This window comes from Danio rerio, chromosome 25 (assembly GCF_049306965.1).
Source record: "Danio rerio strain Tuebingen ecotype United States chromosome 25, GRCz12tu, whole genome shotgun sequence".
In the NCBI taxonomy this organism is placed as follows: Eukaryota; Metazoa; Chordata; class Actinopteri; order Cypriniformes; family Danionidae; genus Danio; species Danio rerio.
Genome location: NC_133200.1, coordinates 39929132 through 39940188, shown reverse-complemented (window position 1 = coordinate 39940188; position 11057 = coordinate 39929132). Strand labels below are relative to the sequence as shown.

At 42.2% G+C, this 11057-nt stretch overlaps 1 protein-coding gene across 1 annotated transcript; it reads right to left on the bottom strand.

The window, feature by feature from the left end:
* Nucleotides 1-236: 236 nt before the first annotated feature.
* On the bottom strand, nucleotides 237-6301 carry si:dkey-234i14.3. Its single transcript, NM_001386658.1, has 7 exons — nucleotides 6200-6301; nucleotides 4542-4665; nucleotides 3664-3831; nucleotides 3224-3478; nucleotides 2248-2385; nucleotides 1082-1217; nucleotides 237-701 (listed from the first exon to the last, which is right to left on the bottom strand). Exons 1-7 carry the CDS (start codon nucleotides 6266-6268, stop codon nucleotides 341-343), a joined length of 1251 nt encoding a protein of 416 aa, NP_001373587.1. The 5' UTR covers nucleotides 6269-6301; the 3' UTR covers nucleotides 237-340.
* Between the last annotated feature and the right edge of the window lie 4756 nt (nucleotides 6302-11057).

Genomic DNA, 11057 nt, shown 5'->3' with positions numbered 1-11057 from the left:
TTAACCACACCCCTCCAGCTGTCAGTTTTAACATTGCTATGACAACAAACAGAAATGGTGAGGAGGAGGAGGAGTCTGTTAGGTAATAACTCTGCCCAAACCATTTTCCTTTCTGAATAAATTACTGCATCCAATCAGCTCGCAGTAGAAAAGAACAAGCCACGCCCACCGTTTACTAAATTAAAATTCCATTTCTAGAGGAACTGCAGCGCAATACAAAAGAAAATGGCAGCAGCTTCCAGATCAGGGGGACTTTAATCTTAGAGATTTCTCTCAGATGAGCTGTACAGTGACCTCGGTGTGTGTGTGTGCATGTGTGTGTGTGTGTGTGTGTGCTGATTCAGAAGTCGTACGGTGAGATGAAGAGCGTGACTCTGGTCAGATATCTCCCGATCAGCCTCCGTTTCTCCGTCTGGTCTATCTGGATGTCCACCGTCAGCTGATCCGGGCCCTGTATTGAGCGCAGCAGCACCAGCCGAGCGGTCCCCGGGCCCGAGCGCTGAATGCTGACCCGCTGAACGCTGCTGTTCCCCTGCAGACTGAAGCGCAGAGAGTCCCCCAGGAGCCGCTCCGCTGACACACGGAAGAGGACCACGGGGACCCGCATGTTGGAGACCACCGACATGAAGTGGAAACTGACGGAGAGCGGAGCCTGCAGACACGCCGAGTCCTCTTCAACACACGGGCTCCTCTCACAGCGCCTGTGGGGGACACACAACACTGCTCAAATGTGTGTGCGCGAGCCAGGGATATGGCATAAGACGGGTTTATAGGTGCTCCAGTTTCCCCCACAGTCCAAACACATGCGCTACAGGGGGATTGGGTAAGCTAAATTGTCCGTAGTGTATGAGTGTGTGTGTGAATGAGTGTGTATGGGTGTTTCCCAGTACTGTGTTGCAGCTGGAAGGGCATCCGCTGTGTAAAACATATGCTGGAATAGTTGGTGGTTCCTTCCGCTGTGGCGACCCCTGATTAATTAATGGACTAAGCCGAAAAGAAAATGAATGAGTGAATATAATGTTATATGCGCTGTGTGTGTGTGTGTGTGTGTGTGTGTGTGTGTGTGTGTGTGTTTACTCACAGCGCTGATGTCCTGATGTATGTGGCGTTGTGAAACTCAGGACAGTGGATGTGTTCGCAGCGATGTCCACCGTAAGTGTTCACACACACCTGCTCAGAGCTGCAGTTATGAGCCGCCTGCACACACTCGTCCACATCTACACACAACACAACACATCACATCAATACTGCCCTCTGCTGGACACACACACTCGAGTGCACACAGTGCTATTGGTGTACGCTACTTCTAGACCAGGGGTCACCAGTCCTGGTCCTGGAGGGCCGGTGTCCCTGCAGGGTTTAGCTCCAACTTGCCTCAACACACCTGCCTGGATGTTTCAAGTATACCTAGTAAGACCTTGATTAGCTTGTTCAGGTGTGTTTGATAAGGGTTGGAGCTAAAATCTGCAGGACACCGGACCTCCAGGAACAAGTTTGGTGACCCCTGCTCTAGACAATACATTTGTGTGTTATGCATAACACATCTTGTGTGAGTTGTGCATGGTTTTTTTTGCATGTGTGTTTTGTGGTACACTATGTATGGTGTGTTGTTTTTTGTTTGTGTGAGTGACTGTGTTGTGTACACTATTTTCAGATGGTGCTGTATGTGTGTGTGTGTGTGTGTGTGTCTTTCTCTCTCTTTCTCTGCTGTGTGCATGTATCTTTGCTTTGCATGTGTGTTTTTCTCTGCTCTGTGTGCGCATATATATTTATATATTTTTATTTATATTTACATTTTTATATTTTATATTTAAATTTTTACATTTATATATTTATTTTTATATATTTAGTTTTATATTTATATATATATATATATATATATATATATATATATATATATATATATATATATATATATATATATATATATATATATATATATAATAAATATATATTTTAAATGTAAATATATAAATATAAAATTACAAATATAAAAATATGAATATATAAATAAAAATAAATATAAATATATAAATAAATATATAAATATAAATATGTAAATAAAAATATAAATAAATATTAATATAAATATATAAATATAAATATTAAATAAATATGAAATATAGATATATAAATAAAGATAAATATAAAAATTCAAATATATAAAAAAAAAAATATATATATATATATATATATATATATATATATATATATATATATATACACATATATTGTGTGCGTGTGTACCGTGGCAGCTCCTGCTATCTCGGCTGAGCTTGTATCCATCCGGACAGCGGCAGTAGAAGCTTCCAGCTGTATTCACACAGGTGTGCGCACACACACGGCCAGGTGGAGTGTGTCGGAACAGCTCACACTCGTCTATGTCTAAAGCACACACACACATGCACAGCTGTTAAGAAATGAGTCACATTAATCATATCACATTATTATTAATTCCTCTTCTGTCTCATTTCATACATGATCACACTCAATCATTCGCCACGGTAAAACACATGTAATAACTGACAATGATCTGCTCTTTACCACCGGTGCTGTGTGTGTGTGGGACTCAAATGTCCCCACAAGTATAGCAATACCAGTGATTTTTACCCTTGTGTGTTGATTTGTTTGGTCCCCATGAGGTAAACATGCTGGTGGATACGCCAGAATGAAGGAATGCGCAGAGTGTTACTGTGAGGCTTGAGTTATACAGTCACACCAGTACACACCACAGCTCTGAGGAGTCCCCAAAACACATGAAAACACAACGTGGGTGTAAGAGTGTACATGTTTATATATTCATTTTCTTGTCTGCTTAGTCCCTTTATTAATCCGGGGTCGCCACAGTGGAATAACACGCCAACTTATCCAGCAAGTTTTTACGCAGCGGATGCCCTTCCAGGTGCAACCCATCTCTGGGGAACATCCACACACACATTCACACACACACACACTCATACACTAAGGACAATTTAGCCTACCCAATTCACCTGTACCGCATGTGTTTGGACTGTGGGGGAAACCGGAGCACCTGGAGGAAACCCACGCGAACGCAGGGAGAACATGCAAACTCCACACATGTTTTTTTTATATATATATATATATGTGTATGTATATGTGACCTGTTAAAGCTGGTGTGCATGCGTCTCTATGTATGTGTGTGTGTGTGTGTGTGTGTGTGTGTGTGTGTGTGTGTGTGTGTGTGTGTGTGTGTGTGTGTCACCCATGCAGAATGAGGTGTTGGAGCTGGAAATGCTGAATCCTGCATCACAGGAGCAGTGAATGGAGTCCAGAAACTCCACACAGCGAGACGCCCTCAAGTAGACGGAGGACAAGACTGTTGATGAAGATGATGATAGGAGTGATGAAGAGGAAGATGATGAGAATGTTGAGGATGTAGGTAGAGCGGTGGGTTCGTCATCATCATTCATCGCGCTGCCCTCAGTGTCTGCATCTGAGAGGACAGGAGATATCCGCCCTGAGAGCACACATGTTTATAATGTACATTATTCATATAGCAACTCGATTAAAAAACAAACACTGAAACGTCAAGCTACTGACGTGGTTATTGTCATATGTTCTCATATTTCAGCTGCTGAAGTGCTAATAAATAAACAAAGCAAGCAGCGGACAGGAGTGTGTGATGTGCTGAGTGTGTCGTACTCTGGCAGGACGGCTGTGTGTCGCTCCAGCTCAGAGACTGCAGACACACTCTGCTCTCGGGCCCCATCCGCTGGAACCCTGCGTCACACAGGTAGTGGATCTCATGACCCATCCTGAAGATGCGTCCCAGCACACGCCCGTTCATCAGCGGCGGGGGCGGAGGACAGGCTGGACAGAGACAGAACACACACATGATGAGGAATCCAAACAAACCTACTGACTGACGTATGTGCTGTCAACATGCCTCACTCACAGTGTTAAAGCAAGAGTATTCTCCTTCAGCTTAGCCCCTTTATTAATCAGGGGCCGCCACAGCGGAATGAACCGACAACTATTCCAGCACAATTTTTACACAGCGGATGCCCTTCCAGCTGCAACCTAGTAATGGGAAACTCCCATACACACTCATGCACACACACTCATACACTACAGCCAGTGTAGTTGATCAGTTCCCCTATAGTGCATGTGTTTGGACTGTGGGGGAAACCCACGCCAACACGGCGAGAACATGCAAACTCCACACAGAAACACCAACTAATCCAGCCGAGACTCGAACCAGCGACCTTCTTGCTTTAATGCCACAGTGCTAACCACTGAGCCACCGTGCCGCAAATAAGAACATGTTTTTATTTATAGTTAAGATGTTTGTGGATGTTTCCCAGAGATGGGTTGCAGCTGGAAGGGCATCCGCTGGGTAAAAACCTGCTGGATAAGTTGGTGGTTCATTCCACTGTGGCGACCCCGGATTAATAAAGGGACTAAGCTGACAAGAAAATGAATGAATGAATGAATGAATGCTTGTGTATATAATGCTCTTGGTGCATGCGTGTGTGTGTGCAGCAAGTAACTTTGTGTGTGTGTGTGTGTGTGTGTGTGACCTGTGCTGTGTGTTCTGGTGTTCTGCATCTGCTTCAGAGTTTTTTGGAGGCTCCTCAGACTTATCTCGTGCGCAGAGAGAGTCTTCATCATCTGCTGGAGAGCAGAATTCACCACCTCACACTCCTGCGCAACACACACACACACACACACACATCACGATAACAGCATTATTCCACAATAACACAGTACAGAAGCGTGTTTCAGTGTGTGTTTACAGTAAATATCTGAGTCTTATTTATTATTTATTTATATCTTATTTATTTATATTATTGATTAAAGCTGTCGCCTCAAAGCAAGAAGGTTGCTGGTTCGAGCCTTGGCTCAGTTGGTGTTTCTGTGTGGAGTTTGCATGTTCTCCCCGTGTTGGTGTGGGTTTCCTCCGGGTGCTCCGGTTTCCCCCACAGTCCAAACACATGCGCTATAGAGGAATTGGGTAGGCTAAATTGTCCATAGTGAATGAGTGTGTGTGGGTGTTTCCCAGTGATGGGTTGCTGCGTAAAAACGTGCTGATAAGTTGGCGGTTCATTCCGCTGTGGCGACCCCGGAATAAAGGGACTAAGCCGACAAGAAAATGAATGAATGAATAGGCGAGTTTTTCCTAAAATCAATCAAAATAATCTTGTTTTTCATTTTGACGTTATTTCTCCTTCCCCCACTGGCAGATTATTTTGCTTGTTTTTAGGAAAAACTCACTTAAATTTGGTAAAATATTTCCTAAAACAACACAATATGTTGTGCTCGTCTAGAAAATGCTTCTTGTCTTACGTGTTTTTAGATATTTGGACTATAAACGAGACAGAATCTCTATGTAAGAAGCATGTTCTGCTGTGTTTCAGGGCAGAGCAGTTGTCCTCCAGCTGCTGTATAGTGTGTTCTGCAGGATTGTATGGTGTCAGAGTGTGATTATGGGATGGTTTGGCTGTGTTCAGTGTTGGCCGGATCTGCTGTGTGTTTTTGGATGAAGGGTCTCATCAGAGTCTGGTGTTAAAGCCAGAGCAAACACCGCAGCGGCTTCACATGTGCACACAAATCCAGCTTTCTCAAGTCTGTAGCAGGTTTATCATGCTCTCCTGCATTTTTAACTCATTAATTTGAAATATTTTTGCTTTTATTTTTTCGTCTATATTGAGCTGCTTTGCGCAAATCTGCATTAAGTTATGCCAACCATCGAAGACAACTCAATACACAAATTATTGAACATGAATACACAGACGTCACCTATAAACCACATAACTGCAGGTTAACTTCATTTATATATAACGACTTTAACTGGTAAAGCTCTTAGTTACCAGTTAATTAAAGTTTTTAGTAACTAATAAAGTTATAGAAACTAATAATCAATGATGTTGATTGTAATGCAATAATGTGCACCTTCTTTAAAGCTGCTTCGAAACATTTATAATGTTACATATTCAGCATTATAGATGGCATAACGTGATCGGTTATTTCATTTCAAATACTATTAATACAAATGTTTATCTCATTAATTTAAATGAATTATACACCAGATTTTGTGGCCATTGTTTAAAATATAATTCATTAATAGAATATAATTACCTAATCATGCAAAATATGAAACTTATGAAAACAAAATGCAAATATTTTTGATCATCATTTTAGCTGTTTATGTTTGGGATTGTTCATTAAAGTCACTTACTTGTGCCTGAGATGTGGAGAGTTGGCTGGAGAAAATGATCCACACACACAGCAGCAGCTTCATCATCATAATCTCGAGATAAATGTTGATCTTGAAGTTCAGCAGGAGTTTGATCTGCAGTTTGAGTCTCGCTGAACATTAATCTGCAGTTTTTCCCCGCCTTCAATACACCTCGAACCAGGCAGAAAGCGGGAACGCGCAGCTACTCCGCACGCGAACGCGCATCAGGACAAAATCAACTAGTGTTTAATATAATGTTTTAATCATTATCCAAAAAAAATATGAAAACCTATTTTTTCAATATTATTTCAACTATTCATTTAACTATTTAGGATTGTTGTAAAGCCTGAGATGTGAAGAGTTGGCTGGAGAAAGTGATCCACACAAACAGCAGGAGCTTCAGCATCAGACATCTTGAGATAAATGTTGTTCTTTGAGTTTAGCAGGAGTTTGATCTGCATTTTGAGTCTCGCTGAACGTTAATCTGCAGTTTTTGCCTTGTTTTGAGGAGTTTTTAACCCGCCTTGATTTACAGCTCTAACCAGGCAGAAATCAGGAACGCGCATGTCCTCCGCACGCGAACGCGCATCAGAACAAAACAAACGGGTGCCTATATTTAACTTACCTTTTTACAGCTTGAACCGAAAATATCAAGATAGTCCTGAGAAATACTATAAAAATGCGCAAGTATACTATTAACATTTGCCGAGAGAGAGAGAGATTAATAAATAATAGTAATATCCATTATTAAATAAAACGACATTAGGGAGTTTGGGGGGAGTGACGCCCATAATTAACGCTTGATCCCTTCTGAAGGACGTCAAAATAATATGTTTGAAAGGATCATCAGCCCTTTAAATATTTTAGAAATATTTGTCTCTTATCTGTATCTTAAATAATAATATAGAAAATGTAAATAATGTATAGTATAACGTTGTCCACCCCTATATCGGTTCATACCATTGCCAACCCATAATCGCGCCAATCAGTCGAGAAAATGCGATAAAAATATTCATTTTACAGTCAGAAACCGGCAGATTTACAGCACTAATGGACATCATAAGAATTTTCTTGTCAAAATAGGTGTTTGTGTCAACATATAGCCTTAAAGTAGTCGAGCTACACGTTTGTATGGGTTGACCTACATTAGCTTCTCTAATAGCTAATCAGGGGATCCAGTATGAATAACTTCCGGTGAAAAGTTTGTGACTATTTTCAATCTCATACGGTTCTTTTTACAGCATTAATGTTGTTATGTAATTAAAATATCACCAGTTAATAGATTTAAGCATTCATTTAGTTGTTCAAGTGGAAAACGAGCTGAAAGACAGCTAACGTTAGGGTCTTCAGTAGCAACACTCCATTGAAAACACTGGGGTAAATATGTGCATATTTTGAAGACATGGCGGAGGGAAGTGGAATTTAATGCAGTGCTTCTAGTCTGGTTTGAGATCCACTTTATATGGTATATCAATCAGGCAGTGAAGATCATTGACTTTTAAAGAAATTATTGTGTATTGCAAGAAAGTTCACCGGAAGTGCTTGAGCTGACTGACAGGAAATGAGTTAGTGTGCATAATATACTGCATTCTCCTCAAAAAAATCTGACGTTACATCATTTATATTAGTAATAATATATTCACATCATAATATTGTTTTTTTACATCACAGCCTATAATAATGAAAGTATTTTCTAAAGAACTATGGACTGTTTGGACACTGTTAATATATGGCTGCATTAGACAGGCCAACATTACTATAGCCAATACTTTTAATCTGCTCTGAAACAATTATGTTAAAGCATGTGATATACATGCGATATACACTCACTGGCCAATTTATAAGGTACACCTTTCCAACTGCACGTTAACGCAAATTTCTAATCAGCCAATCGCATGGCAGCAGCTCACTGTATTTAGGCATGTAGACGTGATCAAGAGGATCTGCTGCAGTTCAGAGCGAGCATCACAGCATTTCTGAACGCACCAAAACTGGACAATAGAAGATTGGAGAAACGTTGCTGCTCTGATGAGTCTCCACTTCTGCTGACACATTCGGATGCTCGGCTCAGACAACATGAAAGCATGGATCATCCTGCCTTGTATCAGCGGTTCAGGCTGGTGGTGGTGGTGTAATGGTGTGGGGGAGATTTTCTTTGGGTCCATTAGTACCAATTGAGCATCAACGCCACAGCCTACCTGAGTATTGCTGCTGACCATGTCCATCCCTTTATGAGCACAGTGTCTCCATCTTCTGATGGCTACTTCCAGCAGGATAACGCAGCATGTCATAAAGCTCAATCATCTCAGACTGGTTTCAGGAACATGACGATGAGTTCACTGTACTCAAATGGCCTCCACAGTCACCAGAGCTCAATCCAATAGAGCAGCTTTGGGATGTGGTGGAACGGGAGATTGGCATCATGGATGTGCAGCCGACAAATCTGCAGCAACTGCGTGATGCTATCATGGAGCAAAACCTCTGAGGAATATTTCCAGTAGCTTGATGAATCTCTGACATGAAGGATTAAGACAACATTTAGTCCAACCCGCTACTAGTAAGGTGTACCTAATAAAGTGGCCGGTGAGTGTATAGTCAATCGAATCACAGCTCTTGGGTTTTCTGATCTCAGATGTGTGTGTGTGTGTGTGTGTGTGTGTGTGTGTGTGAACTAAGTGTGTTTTCCTCTGTCATCTTTCTCACATTAGCGCATTAAACTCGAGGGAGTGAATTAAAGGCGACTCTGAGTCAGTGAGCTGCAGAGTGTTCAGGAAACGGACACTTTTATTAATGAACTTCTCGTTTGACTTGTTTTCTTTAATAGGTGCGCCTGGAGGAACAGAACACACGGTTTTAGTTTTTATATCTCAGTGGGCTCCTGAATGCATACAGACTCATGGGGACTCTTGTGTGACTGTGGGGACTCATGAACGGCTCACTAATCACACAGAATGAAGTCAAATGTAAAGTGCAGGCTGTGTCCTGTGAGGGCTGGGTTAAAATAATTATTGTGTTTGAGTTGAAACATCATTACAGCTGTGGAGAGACCCGGGTCTGACTCCCGGCCGGCGCTGTAGAGGTGTTCTGTTGTGCTTCTTCCATCTCTCAGCTCAGGCAATACAGGCAATCACTGGACAAAACCTCACTTAAACAGGTTCCCATTAGACACACAGTGCTTCAGATGGATCCTGGGCTGGGCTGGGCTGGGTGCTTGTCTTGGTCTTGTTTCAATTTACCTCCTGATCTGTGGACCCCCAGATGCGGCCCCCAGAATAGGCCCACACAGACCTCCTTTATGTCCTTTCATTCCTATTGGCTGGTGGAAAGTCTCTGTGTGTGTGTGTGTGTGTGTGTGTTTAGTGTGCTTAAAGTGTGTGTGTTTTGGTGATTAGTGTGTGTGTGTTTGTTTAGCGTGCTTAAAGTGTGTGTGTGTTTTGGTGATGTGTGTGTGTGTGTGTGTGTTTAGCGTGCTTAAAGTGTTTGTGTGTTTTGGTGATGTGTGTGTGTGTGTGTGTGTGTTTAGCGTGCTTAAAGTGTTTGTGTGTTTTGGTGATGTGTGTGTGTGTGCGTGTTTAGCGTGCTTAAAGTGTGTGTGTGTGTTTTGGTGATGTGTGTGTGTTTTGGTGATGTGTGTGTGTGTGTGTTTTGGTGATGTGTGTGTGTGTGTGTGTGTGTGTGTTTAGCGTGCTTAAAGTGTGAGCGTGTTTTGGTGATGTGTGTGTGTGTTTAGCGTGCTTAAAGTGTGTGTGTTTTGGTGATGTGTGTGTGTGTGTGTGTGTGTTTAGCGTGCTTAAAGTGTGTGTGTGTTTTGGTGATGTGTGTGTGTGTGTGTGTGTGTGTGTGTGTGTGTGTGTTTAGCGTGCTTAAAGTGTGTGCGTGTTTTGGTGATGTGTGTGTGTGTGTGTGTGTGTGTTTAGCGTGCTTAAAGTGTGTGTGTGTTTTGTTGATGTGTGTGTGTGTGTTTGTTTAGCGTGCTTAAAGTGTGTGCGTGTTTTGGTGATGTGTGTGTGTGTGTGTGTGTTTAGCGTGCTTAAAGTGTGTGTGTGTTTTGGTGATGTGTGTGTGTGTGTGTGTGTGTGTGTTTAGCGTGCTTAAAGTGTGTGTGTGTTTTGGTGATGTGTGTGTGTGTGTTTAGCGTGCTTAAAGTGTGTTTTGGTGATGTGTGTGTGTGTGTGTGTGTTTAGCGTGCTTAAAGTGTGTGTGTGTTTTGTTGATGTGTGTGTGTTTAGCGTGCTTTAAGTGTGTGTGTTTTGGTGATCAGTATGTGTGTGAGTGTTTAGTGTGCTTAAACGAGTCTGTGTGTGTTTGTGTGCTTAAAAGATTGCGTGTGTGTGTCTTTAGCATGCTTAAACGAGTCTGTGTGTGTGTGTTTGTGTGCTTAAAAGACTGTGTGTGAGTGTGTGTAATGTGCAAAAAGGTGTGTGTTCAGTATGTGAATGCGTGTGTGTTTGTGTGCTTAATGGAGTCTGTGTGTGTGTTCTGTGTGTTTGTGTTCAGTGTGTGTGTTTATGAATGTGTGTGTCTGTGTGTTTGTGTTCAATGTGCATAAAGGAGTGTGTGTTTGTGTTCAGGTGTGTGTGTCTATGAATGTGTGTGTCGGAGTGTCTGTCTCTCTCTAGTGTGTGTGTGTTCAGTAAGTGACTGCGTGTGCATGTGTGTGTGCGTGCGTGCGTGTGTGTGCGTGCGTGCGTGCGTGTGTGTGTGTGTGACAGTGATGAACGAGCTGTCGTCTGGTTTCTGCTCTACAGTTGAGTCTGACCCTCCTGTCCTGCAGGAATGGTCCAGCTCAGCTCTCCCCCTGTGTTGGCGATGGTTTGATCCGCTGTAGAGAAGTCAGACGCTCAGCCTGTAGTGAAGC